This window comes from Meles meles, chromosome 6, assembly GCF_922984935.1.
Source record: "Meles meles chromosome 6, mMelMel3.1 paternal haplotype, whole genome shotgun sequence".
Classification (NCBI taxonomy): Eukaryota; Metazoa; Chordata; class Mammalia; order Carnivora; family Mustelidae; genus Meles; species Meles meles.
The window spans coordinates 74,287,152-74,305,227 of record NC_060071.1 but is presented as its reverse complement, the minus strand read 5'-3'; the positions used below and the strand labels follow the sequence as shown (position 1 = coordinate 74,305,227).

The window sequence follows — 18,076 nt, the reverse complement described above, 5'->3', positions numbered from 1 at the left end:
AGAACTCCATGAGGTAAGCGTTAATAACCATCTCAGAGACGAAGAAACAGGACAAAGGAGGTAAGTCACTTGCTCAGGTCGTGGCGGAGTCCGGTTCTGAGCCCCAGTCTGTCCGAAGTTCCTGCTTTGGCCATCTACAGCCTTGAAGTAGGGAACATGAAGTAACGAACAGGTATAGAACCCAAGTTCAGCAAGTGCTTGGGGTTTCTGTTGTTGGTGTTCTTTTTCACTTTCCCTTGCTGTCAGGACAAAACAGAACGGAGCTGAACATACATTTTGTGCACACCTCACCAGCAGATTGCTGACCGACTCGGAGGGCACAAAGAGGCCCCTCCTGATGATTGCTGGTTCAAATTAATATCGGCTCTCCCGAGCTCGCTGCAGGGTCCACATCTTTAGTGGGACGAAAGGCAGCCCAAGCACAGATGTGAAGGGGTCCAGGTGATTTGAATGGATGCAAAGGAAAACGGTATCGTTAAGATGTAGCTGTCATGCGTGCCTGGGAAAACGAGCATGGTGCAGAAGAAAGGCTGCTGGCTGCCTATTAGGTCACCCAAGTCAGGAACCACCTTGTTAACCTTAAGGTTTTAAGGTTGTTAACACTCCAAAGAGAAAAGGGCTGTGATTCACTTTTTTAAAAATACAGACTTTAAGGGTGCATAAAGTTTTTTTCTTCTCCTCAGTATCACATCACAGGGACCTCCCTTTCCTGGATTTGGGAAGGAGACGTAGGTCACCCAGACCCCTGCCCAGCAAAGGGCATCCACAGAGGTTAAGGAAGGTCAGAACTCCTAGAGCAAATGGACTTGCTGCTCACACAGCTGCAGCCACTCCAAGGTCCCAGATCTAGATCCCCACAGGCTTAAAGAGGTGAGCTAGGTCAAGCCGAGCACATACAAAGGCAATGGAAGAAAGACTTTCTGCGTCTGCCTTCAGGAGGGTGTAAGGCAGGTCGCCTCCACTGCTCAGAGGCAGAGGGGAGCCTCGAACTCAACACTATCATTCTGCAATTTGCTCACAGTCCTTTGAGATGCAAGCACTAGGGGTCCACGCTTCACTATGTTGGTCATTTCTGGAAGTGGAAAATTAAATTGCAGGATGTTGCGGGTCATGACCAGGGTCTGATTTATGTTAATCAGTAAAAGAAAGAACGTTAAGTACTCTAAACTGTTGGACCATAAAATGAATATTGGTTTCAAAATGCGTTTGGTACTTACTGTATTACACTCATTCAAGATCAACATTTTTTTAAGTCTTCACAGTCACTGATGGCACATTATAATTTTTCTTCCTTAGTGGTATATGAAACAATGGTGCATTTTTCAATCAATGACAGATGTGATGAAATATGGTTCATGTGAATTTGAATGGAACTGACAGAGTGGAAATTCACACCATTCTGAACCAAATAAAATGAAATATGTGCAAAAAGCTATAATTGTTTCCATCTCACTCAATTTAATAAGATCACAAGCTAAAGAGGGGCAAGAAATATCTCTTCCTCCCATTGTACTCTATCTCAGTGGTTCCCAAACTTGTCTACACAGTGGAATCATGGAAGAGGGGGTTAAAAATATTAATGCCTGTGTCCTTCCACTTGAGTGTCTGATTTAGTGGTTCTGAGATGCAACCTGGGCATTAAGACCCTGAGGGGCTCCACAAGTGATCTGAATATACATTCAAATTTGAAAATACCGCTCATCTCATTTTATTTATTTTTATTAAGATTTTATTTATTTATTTATTTGTCAGAGAGAGAGAGAGCACACCAGCAGGCAGAGTGGCAGACAGAGGCGGGGAGAAAAGCAGACTCCCTGCAGAGCAAGGAGCCCAATGCAGGACTCAATCCCAGAGCCCTGGGATCACGACCTGAGCCAAAGGCAGCAGCTTAACCGAATGAGCCACCCACGTGTCCTTCATCTCATTTTAAAAGCATCACTTGGCAACTGCTTGGTCAGATACCTGGCACTCATGGTGGACTCCTCTCTCTCCACGTTGTTCTCAAGTTTCTCCCTTCTTTCTTTCTGCTGCCTTGCCTCGGTGTAAGCCCCATCATTTCTGCTCCAGATCCTCCAATCTCTGCCCAGTCCTCTGGGGTCCTATTTCTTCAATCAGCTCCTAACCTAATTAAGCCCTAATTTAGGCTCTTCTGGCTGAATCTTACCTCCTTTGCAGGGTGCACAAGCTCCTTCCTGACCTGGCTGCTACCCACCGTCCCACAGACACCCACTGTCCCAGGGAAACCGAGTTAGCTCCAGTTCCCAGAACGCATGACTCTTTTGTCTCTTTCTGTCTTGGCACCCCGTGTTTCCTCTGCCTCCAACTCTCGTCCCTTAGCTTTCCAGCAAAGGCTTTCCTGTGGACCTTTCTCCTTGTGCTATATCTCCCTGTAAAGATATGAGGGCCATCTGTAGCTTGAGTGATGCTCGGCGCTCCTTGGGGGGCTGGGGAGGACAGGGGGAGGCTGCAGCTTCCATTCTCACTTCTCTGGTACTCAGAACAGAACAGTCTTATTCTGTGTTTTATTTTAAGTAAATGACTGACAGCTTTTATGACTGCAGGGTACATCTAATATGCGGTCACAAATGCCTTTGTTTAAGATAATCAAAGGAATGATCCCAGGATCCTGGGATAGAGCCCCGAATCATGCTCTTTGCTCAGCAGGGAGCCTGCTTCCCTTCCTCTGCCTGCCTCTCTTCCTGCTTGTGATCTCTCTCTGTCAAATAAATAATAAATAAAATCTTAAAAAAAAAACAAGATACTCGAAGGAGGGGCACCTGGGGGACTCAGTCAGTTAAGCATCTGACTCTTGATTTCAGCTCAGGTCATGATCTTAGGATCATGGGGTCTTAGGGATTGAGCTCTGCGCTGGGCTCCACGCTGGGTGTGGAGCCTGCCTAGGATTCTCTATCCCTCCTTCTGCCCAACCCTTGCCTCCTCTCCCTCTAAAAAAAGTAAGTAGGGGCACCTTGGTGGTTCAGTCAGTTAAGCATCTGCCTTTGGCTTGGGTCATGATCCCAGGGTCCTGGGATGAGCCCCCGCATCAGGCTTCCTGCTCAGTGGAGAACCTGCTTCTCCCTCTCCCTGCCGCTCTGTCTGCTTGTGCTCTCTATCTCTATCTCTCTGTCAAATAAAAAAAATAAAATCTTTAAAAAAAACTAAAAATACTTTTAAAATTTAAAAATACTCCAAGGAAAGCACAAAGTGTTGATAATTATTGGAGGTAGTTGATGGATACATGGGGATTCATTATACTATTCTCTCTACTTTTGTCTGACATTTTTCATAATAAAATGTCAAAGAAAAGGCCTTTGCTTGAGCGGCTGCTATGAAAAGTAAGAAAAATGGAGATTCTATTCCTGCACTGGCATTCCTTCTTCCTGGAGTCTTTTTACACCGGTTTGATTGTGGGAAACTTCAGTTAACAAGAACGCCTGAAAATGGGTAAAATTGGCAGTTTGCAACCGTACTAAATCCTTACCTTCTTTATTTCCTTTTTTGTTGTGTTTCTTCAACCATTCAATATTTTTTCTGATGGCTTCCAAATAGGCTTCTGTTTTCCCTGAAAAAGGGCAGAGAATCCCTATGAAACACTCATAAAATATCACTGCATTTCTTTTTAAAGACTACACTCTTGTTTAGAGCCATAAACCCTGGACTCGTCGAGCACTTGTGAGGCGGTATCCCTCATGAAGTAGTGTGCATAATTGTGTTCATGGTGTGTGTGTGTGTGTGTGTGTGTGGCGGGGGGGAGGAGGTTGGCTGCTGAGGAGAGTGGGTAGGGATGATTCCAGGAGACAGGACCAGGCTAGTGTCAAGGAGCCATCACACACACACACACACACACACACACACACACACACACACACCCATCTGTTGTCCTGACAGAAAAGTTTTGATTCAGTTCACTGGATAGGTAGGGGCCTTGAATTCTTAGACTGCATCATCTCTGGTTAGCACTGGTTCTTCCAAACTGGGGAGTATTCTCAGGTCAAGAACTAAATCGGAGTGGTGATACTCCCAAACTGAAAAGACTCCATCACTAAATGAATGATGTTAAGTACGTCCGTGTGTGTGACTTTGTGTAGGCCGCCATACAAGTCTTCTGCCCAGTCTGGTAGGGGGTGTGTAAAAACTCAGATGAAGAGGTGACCTGGGCCTCATTTCAAGGTTTGGATGTGAACCTTAGAACTCATTCTAGTAAAGCTCCCCGGGGGTAAACATTCTCCTCAGTTGTGGTGAGAGGAAACTAGGCATCACTGAAACACCTGCTCCCCATGACCTTTATATACATTGTGGCCTGCAAGTGGGCGGGATAAGGAAACTAAGGCTCAAAGAGGCTAAGTGACTGGGCTGAGACCACATCGGAAATAGCAGTAGAATTTAGACGCTGGTCTTACCAAGTTTCTGCTACCTGCATCATCTGAAAGATCTGTCTTGGGACGTGGACACTGATGTAGCCTTGTTCTGTCTCAAAGAAATCAACCACACCTGAAAGCAGAGGAAGTCCCTAGGGCTCAGAGTGTCTGCACCAAGGGACCAGGTGGTCTACAGAATTCTGAATAGACTGAGAAAAGATGCCTTCAAAGTACTGGAGCTCTGCAAGAAATAACGCTGCCCAAGCTCAATGGTGACCACCCATGCCGAGCCCCTTGTTGAGACCTCTAGTGAAGTCTAGTCTAGCCTCGTCTAGTCTAGCCCTGCTACCTCTAGTGTACTGCCCGGACTTCCTGGCTGAGTTAGGATGCTTAGGACGTGCCAAGGGCTGTGCTTTGTGCTCCAAAATGCACTATCCCTTTCACTATTCACCACACCCTCTTCAGGTGCTCCCATTTCCTCCCCATGTTACAGATGAAGAAACTGATGCAGAGAGAGACAAAGTAACATGTTGAAGGTCAGATGGCTAGTCAGCTGTGGAGCCAAGCTTGAACCCGGGTTCATCTGACTACAGTCCATGAATGACAACACTGCCCAAGGATCTGCTGATGCTCCAGTTTCCGCCTCTGCATTGACCTAAGTGACCTCCTGGGCATCTTTCTTCCTAATCTTGTAAGCCCAAACTCTTGCCTCACCACTGGGGCTTCATGTTACCGGGACCCAAAGAAGCACAGGGAAGTTCCTGTGCCAAAGGGATGAGTGGACAAGAGAAGAGATTCACACTTTTCTCCCCCAATTCACTGTAATCGCCTGTGCGGAAGAAGTCTTGGTTTCAGTGTTTTGTTTTTAAGAATGTTGGAGCAAATGAAAGACCAAGTCCTCCTGGCTAAAGTTATAATGTTACAATACAATGAACATAGTGATATTCATTGCCTGTTGCTTGTTTGCTGAGGTCAGTTGGATTTGGTAGCATAAGAACAGTGTATTCTATTTCAAATTAATTTGTATAGAAAAAGCATTTTGAACAAAGAAAGAAATCTTAGTAGAGACTATTTCTAAAGAACACGGCTTCATTGTTTTTAAAGCATTTAAATCCAATTAGTGGATCTCATATAGGGCTTTAACAGATAGAGAATTTATTAGCACATTAAGTAATCAGGGCTTCTGAAACTTTTAAGAATGATTGAAAATGATCTTGTTCTTGGGGTGCCTGGGTGGCTCAGTGGGTTGAGTCTCTGCCTTTGGCTCAGGTCATGATCTCAGGTCCTGGAATAGAGCCCTGCAGGGAGCCTGCTTCTCTCTCTCTCTCTCTCTCTCTCTCTCTGCCTGCCTGTGATCTCTCTTTCCCTGTCAAATAAATAAATAAAATCTTAAAAAAAAAAAAAGAAAAGAAAATGATCTTGTTCTTTAAATCATGTTAAGCATTCACCCCACAATCTTATTTATGATGTAGCATAATGTGGAAAGCTTATTCAAGAAAAAGAAAACCTGAGCTTAGTCTCTGTAAATACTGTGTTACACACTCTGAATTAGGAGGGGCGCCTGGGTGGCTCAGTTGGTTAAGCATCCAACTCTTGGTTTCAGCTCAGGTCATGATGTCGGGGTCATGAGACTGAGCCTCGTATTGGGCTCTGAACTGGGCAGGGAGTCTGCTTGAGATTCTTTCCCCCTCCCACTCTCTCCCTCTCGTATGCTGTCTCTAAAAATAAAATAAATAAATAAAATCTTTTTAAAAAGCATATCCTTATTTTTGAAACTAGTAGAGTACAGAATAAATATGGGCTTTTTGCCACAATGTAGCAGAAACTGTTGCTTCCCCAACTTCCTGTCTGCTTTATTCCACATATGCTAATAGAGGGGCCCTCACCTAATGATAGGTAGAATGGTAGATAAATACCCAGTTTCCTTTTGCTTCAGGAACATTCCACACAGCCTCCCAGAGATCGTCCGTAGGACTGTGCTCCAGTTACAACTGAAGCCAGTTTGTGAACCCAACTTATATGGGACTCTTTCCTCATCCTGTCTCATGTACCTATGAGCCCCAGAAGTATTTTCTGGGGTCATCTCCCTATCAAACTTGACCTCAAATCCTTCTCTCAGGATCTGCTTCAGAAGGAACCCAGCCTAAGGCAATTTGAAATAGAGGACCTGGCATCATCTTGTTAGTTACTTTTTGCTCAGGAATGGATTTCCTATAAGAATGTCAAATTTTTTGGGACACCTGGGTGGCTCAGTGGGTTAAAGCCTCTGCCGTTGGCTCAGGTCATGGTCTCAGCATCCTGGGATTGAGCCCCGCATCGGGCTCTCTGCTCAGCGAGGAACCTGCTTCCTCCTTTCTCTCTGCCTGCCTCTCTGACTACTTGTGATCTCTGTCTGTCAAATAAATAAATAAAATCTTTTAAAAAAATGTTAAATTTTTGGGCGCCTGGGTGGCTCAGTGGGTTAAGCTGCTGCCTTCAGCTCAGGTCATGATCTCAGGGTCCTGGGATCGAGTCCCGCATCGGGCTCTCTGCTCAGCAGGGAGCCTGCTTCCCTCTCTCTCTCTCTCTCTGCCTGTCTCTCTGCCTACTTGTGATCTCTCTCTGTCAAATAAATAAATAAAATCTAAAAAAAAAAAAAAAATAAAAAATAAAAAATAAAAAAATGTTAAATTTTTAAAAGTATGAAATGGGAGTGCCTGGGTGTCTCAGATGGTTAAATGTCTGCCTCTGGCTCAGGTCATGATCCCAGGGTCCTGGAATCGAGTCTCACATCGGGCTCTTGGCTCAGCGGGGAGTCTGATTCTCCCTCTCCCTCTGCCTCTCCCCCTGATCATGCTCTCTCTCTCTCTCTTTGTATCTCTCTGTCTCAAATAGATAAATAAAAATTTTTTTAAATAAATAAAAATTATGAACTGCTTTAAGGTAATTTTATCCACTATATTGATATTACCAACCCATAACCGAAAATGAGTTTACTGTAGCTTAAAGGAATCTATTCTGTAATCCATTAAAACTAAACTACTATCTTGTGGATCATAACCACATATGACTGGGACAGTTTCTTTAATTTATTTATTTTTAAAGATTTACTTATTTGAGAGAAAGAGAGTGAGGTTGAGTGGGAGGGTGTGTTGGTAAAGGGAGAGGGGAGAGAGAGAATCCTGAAGCAGACTCTGTGATAACTGTGGAGCCCAGTGCGGGGCTCAATCCACAGCCCTGAGATCATGACCTGAGCCCAAACCAAGAGTTTGGGCTCAATGGACTGTGCCACCCAAGTTCCCAACAGTTTCTCTAATTTAAAATAGACCCTTCCTCAGCACTCTCATCCTCCTCTTCTGCTTTATTTTTATCTGTAACACTATCACTTTCTACCAAATTATATAATTTATGCAAGTTTATTGTTTTTCTTCCTCCCTTAGAAATATTTCTTATTTGCTGATAAAGCCTGACATGTAGTAGTCTATCAATAAATATTTGTCAAATAAATGAGTGGATAAAGGCTTCTTAGATGCCGAATTGTAATCAGAAGAATTTAACTTTTTAGAAGTATAAATGGTACAGATTTCTGTTTTTAACAAAAAAAAAGTTTTTTTTGAAAGATTTGAAGTATAATGAATTCTGAATTGAAATGACAGTTATAGCAGAAACAATTTAAAATACCTACAAATGTGCTAGACATACTATATCCATATGTCATTTAATCTTCACAGAACTCTAAAAAATTAGCATTTCATTCCCATTTACTCACAAGGGAACTAATGCTCAAAGAAGTTAAGTGACACGCCCAAAGGAACACAGCTGGAGTAAAGGTCAGGACCTGCTCTTGAGCTAGAATGAATCTGGAGCCTCTACAGACTATACCTGGGTAAAATCCACCTTTTAGACTAAAACAATTTAGTCCCTGTTGTTATTGTTACCAAACTAGCCAACAAGGCAGTGGTTCTCAAACTTGGCTGCAAATTAGAGTCACTTAGAGGAGGTTTTAAAAATCCTGATGCCAAGGTTACTCCTCATACCAGTTAAATGAGACTATCCAGGGGTAGGGGCCAAGCATGATTTTTAAGAAATGTTCCTGAGGTTCCCATGTGTGTGTGTGTGGGGGGGGGGGGGATTTGGGAACCACTGCCACCAGCATTGAGCCCTCCACACACTTACTGGAGCACTGGTGACAGGTGAATGAAATCAGGTGTCTTCTGCTCTTAAAGAGGAGCAGATGGTTTCTATTTACATTTTCTTTTCCAGGGAGCTGGAAAGCAAATCTTTTATTTACACAGTGTGCAGTAAAAGCCCATGGGAGTCCACTTTGGAAAGATGGACTATTTTTTTCAAATTTATTTCAGTTTCCTTTGGAAACAAATAGCTCATGGCTGAGGTAATATGGCACAATCTTTAAAACATATGCTGAAGCAGATGGGAAGAGGGCCAGGATCAAGAAGCAGCCCTGCTTTTCTGGCTGTTCTGGTTTTCAGCACTGCAAAAGTAATACCCCTTTTTATACACAAATGCTAACCTGATCTGTCCCCCCAGCCTCGTAAAGACAACAGCAACAACAAACCTGTAGAAATCAATAGAAAGAACCTATTGAATACTGGACATACTAAAGATATTAGAGCTTAAGAGTGTTTATAAAAAATTAAATTTGAGGGGCGCCTGGGTGGCTCAGTGGGTTAAAGCCTCTGCCTTCAGCTCAGGTCATGATCTCAGGGTCCTGGGATCAAGCCCCGCATCGGGCTCTCTGCTCAGCAGGGAGACTGCTTCCTCCTCTCTCTCTGCCTGCCTCTCTGCCTACTTGTGACTTCTGTCTGTCAAATAAATAAATAAAAAATCTTTAAAATATTAATTTGATACCCTTAAAATTCTGTGAAGATGACATGATTATAGTTTTGAACGGCATAAAGTCAAGTCAGTGATAACGGTATCATGGATGCCAACATGGCCTCAGAGCCATTCACTTCAAGAATTTCAGTACATTGCTGACATTTTTATCTGCCCCAAAGAAATACTCAGAGGAGTACTGGATGGGAGTCAAGGGGCATGGGTTCAAGACCTGGCTGTGCCACTCTGGCTGGGAGATCTTGGGTGAGTCCCTTCATTCTCTGAGTCTCAGCTTATTTATTTATAATTTAAGGATGAATTCTGAAAAGAAGACCCCTGGGTTCTACATATAAAAAGAAATTCTCCTTTGCTATCCTCGAAAAACCTCTGTTGATGGGGGGTCTCCTGTGCCTGTGCTTAGCTCCTGGCATACTTGCTGACTCACAGGGGAGAAGACTGGACTTACTATTTTTGGACATTCTTAGCAGAATGCCTTGGGGCTTGAATAAAGGCACAGATTTTTTCTCCTCTTGTGTTGCTTTAAAAATAACAGCATCCTCATGAGTTAGCCAATTTATTAATTAAACAGGCTACCTTCTCTTTTCTGGTTTCTGTTAGGAAGATAAGGGAATGATTGAATATTTCTGCGAAAGGTGTCTTAGAGATCACTTTTTTCACCTATTTCCATTATCTGGCCATAAATTTGACAGAGGATAGCTTTGGAATGAGTTATGATAATGCTTATCTTATCCCTTGGACAGTTAAAAAAAAAAAAAGATTTTCAGTGACTCATAGAGCAAAAGTGAATGAGTAAACATCAAACTGGCAAATAGACCCACATTGAGATCATGGAATAAAGGTTTAAAGTCATTTTCTTTAGTCTCCAGAGAGCAACTTACTTGAAAAATTAGGTAACTTTATAAATACAGTTGAAATCAGAATAAATTTGATTTCATTGGCATATTCCTAAATTTAAGAATTACTGCGTCATTCAAATGACTATACCAATTAGAAATCAGTATTTTAAAAGATTATTCTATTTTTTTTTAAAGATTTTATTTATTTATTTGACAGAGATCACAAGCAGGCAGAGAGGCAGGCAGAGAGAGAGGAGGAAGCAGGCTCCCCGCTGAGCAGAGAGCCAGATTCGAGCCTCGATCCCAGGACCCTGAGATCATGACCTGAGCTGAAGGCAGAGGCTTAACCCACTGAGCCACCCAGGCGCCCCAAAAGATTATTCTATTTTTTTTTTAAAAGATTTTATTGGTTTACTTGACAGAGAGACAGAGAGAGAGAAGGAACACAAGCAGGGGGATTTGGGAGAGGAGGAAGCAGACTCCCCACTGAGCAGGGAGCCTGATGAGGGCTCAATCATGGGACCCTGGAATCATGACCCGAGCCAAAGGGCAGACGTTTAACAACTGAGCCACCTAGGCTCCCCTAAAAGATTATTCTTAATATGAGTCTCTGTAGCATAGAAGAGTTCAAATAGTCTAACTGAACTATATTCAAAGGTGGATGTGCCATTTTTCATCATTGGTAATTAAATCAGATTTTTTGGTTTAACATTAAACCTAAAAAGAGAGCCATGGAAAGACGCTCTGTAAGTCTAAGGGCGATATAAATTCAGGGCATTGTTGTTCGTCCTATTCCCATTATTATCGCTACTCCTCAGATGATCCAGCATATGCTTGGCATGGTTGATAGTATTTGCTGTGGTTTGGTGGGGGCCATCATGCCACATTGCCAGACCAAAACAGATTCTTTACAGATATGCCTGACAATGTGTTCTGCTTATAATTATATTTTAAAGTGATTTTAGCTGGACCATTATCTCATTTCTTTGCTCTGCCCTGTACTGTCTTCCAACCTCTCTGTTCTACGTACTCTTGACTCGTCAATCAGGGAGCTACGTGCACACATATGTAGCTTGTGTTACACTGGGCTGCATATGGGTTAAGAATCATTCTCAAATCATTTCGAAGCTCGCTTGAGTCCTCGGAGGGAAGCATTACTTCTTATATTACTTCTAGAGGTCTGCTTCCTGAACCTGATGCCAGCCATGCCATCAGAATAAATGCTTATTTATAGCTGGATAAATGTCTCAGGAAGCCCAGTAAATCCTGCTTTTACCCACATGGATGCTTTTATTTTTCTGTCCTGAGACAATACGTGTTGTCTCAGGGGGCTTTATAACAAAGCAAAGCAAAGCAATTGTCAATACAAAGGTATATGACATAATATGCCCTTTGGGGATGACATAGTTTTCAAGAAATCCTGGCCTTGGCTCATGCTGAGGTTGGAGTGTTCTAAACTGTACTAAAATTAGTTTTCCTTATGTCGGAGTAAAAGGAGTCGGGGTAGCATGAATAAATTAAATCTCCAAATAATGGAGAAGGAAATAATGTTAGTCCCAAATCCCTACACTCCTCCTAATATTTCAGGCAAGCCATTACAAACAGTAACACTACAGGGATGGAGTTTTACTTTCTTCTCTCCCTATTAGTATCTGATGGAATTCTTAAGGAGAAAAGAAATCTAACCTCATCCTTAGTCTCTAAACACTCACATTCTGAACAGGATAGTAGGCTACCAGGAATCAACTCCTTCATATTCCGTTTTTACACAACGTTTTCCTAAAATAAGCAAAGACACCTGGCAGCATCCATTCCCATGGCTATTTGGATAGTGGCAGTAGAAGGTATTGTCTTAAGCACAGAGCATGCTGCCCCTGCAAGTCAAAGGTCTTAGATGATGGCTACTGTCTTTGGGAAAAACAATCATCACACATGGGTTGCTCCCAGAGGAGATGACCTAAGCATACTGGTTTTCTGTGGGGGTGAACAACAGTGCTCTGTGCTGCCTAGTTCCTGGCTTTGTATCTCAGGCCACAGGACCACTCTTTTTCTGGTTAGCTATCTTTTAAAAGTTTACCACTCCTCTTCCACCTCACATCTATTAGTATAAATGAGGATGTGGAGAAATTGGAACCCTTGCACACTTTGGGGGGGGGATGTAAAAACGTGCTGCTACTATGGAAAACAGTATGGTGGCTCCTTAAAAAATTAAAAGCAGAATTAACATATGATCTAGCAATTCCACTTCTTAGAATATTCACCCCCAAATTGAGTGCAGGGTCTTGAGGAGATACTTGTACGTGCATATTGATAGCAGCATTATTTATAAGAGCCAAGAGGTGGAAGCAACCCAGGTATCCATAGAAAAATGGGGAGATAAAAAATATTTGGTATATAAATGCAATGGAATATTATACAGCCCTAAAAAGGAAGGAAATTCTGACACATGCTATAACATAGATAAACCTTGAGGATATTAAGTGAAGTAAGCCAGTTATATATTATATGACTCCACTTATTTGAGGTATCTAGAATAGGCAGATTTATAGAGACAGAATGTAGAATGGTGGTTGCCAAGGGCTGAAGAGGGATAGGAATGGAGGTTTTCTGTTTTGTTTTGTTTTTAAAGATTTTATTTATTTATTTGACAGAGGGAGACACAGCAAGAGAGGGAACACAGGCAAGGGGGGTGGGAGAAGGAGAAGTAGACTCCCTACTAAACAGGGAGCTCAATGTGAGGCTCGATCCCGGGACTCCGGGATCATGACCTAAGCCGAAGACAGGAGCTTAATGACTGAACTACCCACACACCCCAGAATGGAGAATTTTATTTAATGAGTATAGGGTTTCAGTTTTCCAGGATGAAAAGAGTTCTGGAAATGGATGGTAGCAATGGTCACAAATAATATGAATAGACTTAATGCTACTGAACTATATCCTTAAAAATGGTTAATGTGATCATTTTTATGTTATCTATATTTTACTATATACTGAAAAAAAAAAAAAAGAAAAAACATTCAGAAGAGTTTACTACTCATCCAAAGTAGACCTAACGAAGTCAAGGCAGTGAGACTGGTTGGTCTACAAAGTCAGCAAACATGACGTATATTACCAATTCTCCCTTCTTTATGCCCATGACAAACATTATCAATTAATCATTCCCAAGTTCTTTCCTCCTGAGCCCAGATGCAACATCATAATCTTTCTCAACATAGGTTACTACATCAAATGATTAGTGTTGACATGTCAGTTCTTTTGATGTAGGAGAAAAATGTGATGGTCTACAAAGTCTATACTAGAGGAAAAAAATACAATAATATAAAGCTTTACAAGATTGGAAAAATCAACATGAACTTGATATATTAATAAAAAATATATTTTTCCTGTCTCAAGAAAGTTCGATAATTGAACTAGAAGTAGTACTTTTGGCCCATATTACTACTCATTTGAACCATTTAACCCAGGTTCAGGTCTCTGTATTCTCTACAAAAAAGAAGTAGAACTATTTGAAGAGGAGTTGATTTTAGGTCTTGGGATGAGAAAGTTCAGTGAGTCAAGGATATCCTATTGTTGCCAGAGAGCAAAGATGCTTTAAAAACTACCAGGCACACTGGTTGCAATGAGCACTGGGTGTTGTATGTAAGTGATGAATCACTGAGTTCTGCTCCTGAAACCCATATTGCACTATATGTTAACTAACTAGAATTTAAATAAAAACTTGGAACATAAAAAACAAAATAAACAAAAACTACCGGGCACAGTGTTAAAAGGATAAAGGAGGGGTGCCTGGGTGGCTCAGTGGGTTAAATCCTCTGCCTTCGGCTCAGGTCATGATCTCAGGGTCCTGGGATCAAGCCCCACATCGGGCTCTCTGCTCAGCGGGGAGCCTGCTTCCTCCTCTCTCTCTCTGCCTGCCTCTCTGACTGCTTGTAATCTCTATCAAATAAATAAATAAATAATCTTAAAAAAAAAAAAAAGGATAAAGGAGGCTCGGGGGCTCCTGCTCCCAAGCTACAACAGTTCAAGCAAAAAATCATCTTCATTATCATCAACATCATCATCATCATCATTGAGGAGAACATCCTACATAAATGGAAAAGGTTGATAGTAAGTCTTAACAAAGGTAGTTGTGATATAAATGGAAAGTAGTTTGTAATTGTTTTTGCTGTTAAGACGTTAGAAGATATTAAATAATTAGTTTGCTTCTTTTCGATTTAATATACAGACTCTGTTAAGCAGGATCTATTATCAAGTAGGAATGTGAACTTGTTTCTGTCTGTAGGAACAGAAGAGACTAGGAACCTGTGTGAGTAGCCAAGCAGTCCCTTCAAAAGTAAGAGCTATACCGTGAACGCGATCAGCTTTTGTCTCATATCATCCAAAAAGGAAAAGCGAAGTCCATCCGTTCATTGACAGTAAGGATTGTACATAATAAGTAATGACAAGAGAGCCCAGTAGTGTCTCTTCAGACGATAGATGAACTGAGTGTCACACCTCCTCTGCCCCCGAAAGAGCACTAACCCACTCCCCCAGTTTCTATGGAATAAAACCTCCAGAAGACCCTGCTAATAAGACACTGATAAGATATAGGTGACATTCTAATTATACCATAAGGGTCAAATATACCATAATGACAGAAAAATAATGTAGGTTAAGCCATCTGTTCACAACTTCGAGTAAAGACACTGAGTTTCAGAAGAAGAATATCTATCTGAGGGGAAGATACATTTTCCATGATGTAACTAGTCCATGTCATAAAAGGGTTTTGAACCACTGGACCGTGCAACCAGATCCCACATCCCGACCTGAAATAGAAGGGTTAGCAACTTGGAACTTGCATGCTCATAGGGCCTTTTTCTTTTTTCTTTCTCCCTACCACCTCCACCCTCGCCCGCACAGGGTTTTTTCTTCAATGCTGTAGTAAAATCTCTAAAATCCCAGGAAAAAGTAAATTTTATATGACATAGACCCTCTAAGTAAGGCGCAGTAGAAATTGGACCACAGGAATGTGTAAGAATAAGGATAAAAACGTAAGTTTTGTAATTATTGGGCTAGTTTAATGTGTGCCTTTGTGCATTTTAAGGTATTCAAGTTATTTAAGGAAATTTGATATATTGGATTTATGATTTTTAATCAGGTCCTTAAGACTGCTTATCTCATTTCAGTCACTATAGATGATTAAGGGAATATGCTCGGCTAAATCCACAAATATTGATGACTTTCTTGAATAGTAGCATATGATTATATTTAGAGGAATGTTAATTACATTTTAAAAAGTGTTTAATAGGGGCGCCTGGGTGGTTCAGTGGGTTAAAGCCTCTGCCTTCAGCACAGGTAATGATCTCAGGGTCCTTGGATCGAGTCCCGCATCAGGCTCTCTGCTCAGCAGGGAGCCTGCTTCCTCGTCTCTCTCCGCCTGCCTCTCTGCCTACTTGTGATCTCTCTCTCTGTGTCAAATACATAAATAAAATCTTAAAAAAAAAGTGTTTAATAAATTATAAATTAGACCTTAAACAAATGGTCACAAGTATTCCTCTCCAAGTGCAAAAGTCCATTGGACAGTAAAGACCATCAGAAGACAGAACCAATTTGCCATTCTAGGAGACTCAAGACCATTAAAAAAGATTGTTATTCAAGGAAAGATACCATGTGCTGAATCTTTTCTATACAGATGGTGCTGATTTAGTTGGGGCTTGCATTTTTGATCAGCCCGTGTGTCATGACAATTTTTGCTCCTCCAATTTCATTGCCAACTTAGAGCTGTTAATTCCATACCTTTTGGCTCATCTGTCTTTCCTCTTGGGTTATCATCTTTCGTGGAATCTTTCAATGTTCCATATTCTTTTTCCATCTTAGCTGCTTCTTCCTTGGTGCTATCTGTTTCTTCATGACTCTTTTCTGATGGTGCTGTAATCAGATTGTGTACTGTTGTTATCACTCTATTTCCTATCTATTAATTAATTCAGAATGTAGAAATAAACTTTATTGTAAAGGTACTGTTTAAGGTTAGATCATTTTTTGAGCTGAAAGGGACCTTAGTGATTATCTTGTCCAACTTCCTCTTCCACCCATTCTTTCACAGAAGAGGAAACTGAGGCCCGGAATGGGAAGAGATGAGCACTGAGTGAGCAAAAGAGATGGGACAAAGCCTCACCTTTCCAGGTTTTGGTTTAGTGTTCTTTCCCTTCTGCTACTGTGTCATTAAAGCATAGACTATTTTCCTTACTATAATCAATGTAGGCAATCAAGTAGGACATGCCAGGTCCCAAAGTAAATTTGAATCTTCATTCCAAAGTAAAGTAATTCTTTAGTTGTTTAATCTCTCCATGATGTACTCTTGAAGAACACTCTAGAACTCAGAGATAGCACCTAAGAATTTGGGGCTCTGGCAAGACTCTTTCCTTCTGCCTCTTTCTTCATATTCCCTTATCCCTGGCCACCCTAATACAAAGAAGAGAACTGAACCCCTGCTGTCAGAATGGGAGTTGTTCACTTGTCACTTAAAAATAACTAATTTCTGTATCAATTATACGTCAAAAAAAAAAGTGAGGGGACAAGAGTGGGGGAAAAAACTCTATTTCCTTCTAGCAATCTTCTATTGAATTAAAAATGTCATACACCCTGTAGTAGCTGACCACTTGAAAATGTTGTAATGCATTCCTGTTGTAAATAAAATAGGAAATGTCAAGCAGCCTAACCATAAGGTTTGTTTTTTCAATAAAAGGATTATTACTATAGAAAAAAAGAGGAAAGAAGAAAGAAGTCAGTTGTTACCTCATTATGAAAACATCTGCTTCTAGTGCTGTGGTCTGAATATATTTTTTGATGTGTAATTTCTTTTCATAGTTGCAGTACAATTTTGTTCCTTGCTTTTGTCGTTAACATCATGATAGAAAGATGTTTCCAGAGCATAAGAAACTACTTGGAAACATCATTTTAAAAAGCTGCATAATATTCCATCAAATGTATGTACATAACTTCTGTGACAGGGACACCTAAGAACGTGTGATCTTTTCTCTTTTTGTTTCTCCCTCCTCCCTCAGAGCAGGCTTCTTTGTACCACTTGGTTCCAGGATGTGATGGGTGGAGATGCAGGAGGAAAAAAACCAAGAGGAGAGGGTAAATCACACTACCTAGGGGCAGAGACTTTCTCAGAGGAGAGAGGAAGTCTTGGGAGGAGAGAACCAGTGGAGGGGCAGCAGAGTGGACAGATGATCAGAGAGAGTGTTCTGGAGAAATGGTGATCTTGGGAGAGAAAAAAAAATGCCTGAAGGAGAATTTCAGGAAGAATGACTCAGTTTTGTGATATACAGTTACCCCCCTGTCCCACCAGCCACCTGTTAAGAACCTTCAGGGAAGAGTGAATTTCTTTTCACAGTGAATTTTCTTTTCAGTGCTCCTTGGGATCGGATATCTATGCAAAGACCACCCACAGAATAGCAAAATTTACAGTTACTTAATCCTATGCTTGGATTCCAGACTCCAAAAGTTCTGAAATCTGTAATTGTTGATCAATGTTTATTGAAATCATTATTTACATGAAGGATGATTGTGCTAAAGGTAGAAACATAGTGAAATAAATCATACCTGGGAAAAGTTTGCTTTTATTGTCAGTAACATTTTTTTCTAGCTTGTTCTTGGTCTGAAGAGCAATAGTTTCATCCAAGTTTTCTGGAGGGAGGAAGGGAAGAAATATGAAATATAATTTTATTTCCTGAAAGATGATACCAAACAGAATTCTACTACAACTGTTTAAACCTCACCAGACAGATCATAAAGCCATTCCACAATATTAACACTGTGGTTAAGATGTTTGGCATGGATCTTATTTCTAGGAATCTATTATTTTGTATTATTCGGGATCCTTAACTCAGCAAATTACGGAAGTCTAATTCCTAATTACTCAGTTAATTGCAGAAGTCTCTTCCTCGTCTCTGGGGCCACTGCTAGAACATGTCTAGGATTGAAGCCTTTAATGGACACTTGTAGTTTGGGCTTCATCAACACTTTCTGGTAACTACACCTTGATTTTCCTTTAGAAAACCC

General features: G+C 41.2%; 1 protein-coding gene across 1 annotated transcript in view; it reads right to left on the bottom strand.

Annotated features, from left to right (window-relative positions):
• SCG3 (secretogranin III) overlaps window positions 1-18,076 on the bottom strand; it is a 36,212-nt gene that overhangs the window by 2,218 nt on the left and 15,918 nt on the right. The window contains exons 9-11 of the mRNA XM_046008784.1: window positions 17,618-17,701; window positions 15,806-15,937; window positions 3,482-3,562 (exon numbers count right to left, since the gene is read on the bottom strand). Coding sequence (XP_045864740.1) covers window positions 3,482-3,562; window positions 15,806-15,937; window positions 17,618-17,701 — 297 coding nt within the window. The remainder of the gene's footprint in view (window positions 1-3,481; window positions 3,563-15,805; window positions 15,938-17,617; window positions 17,702-18,076) is intronic.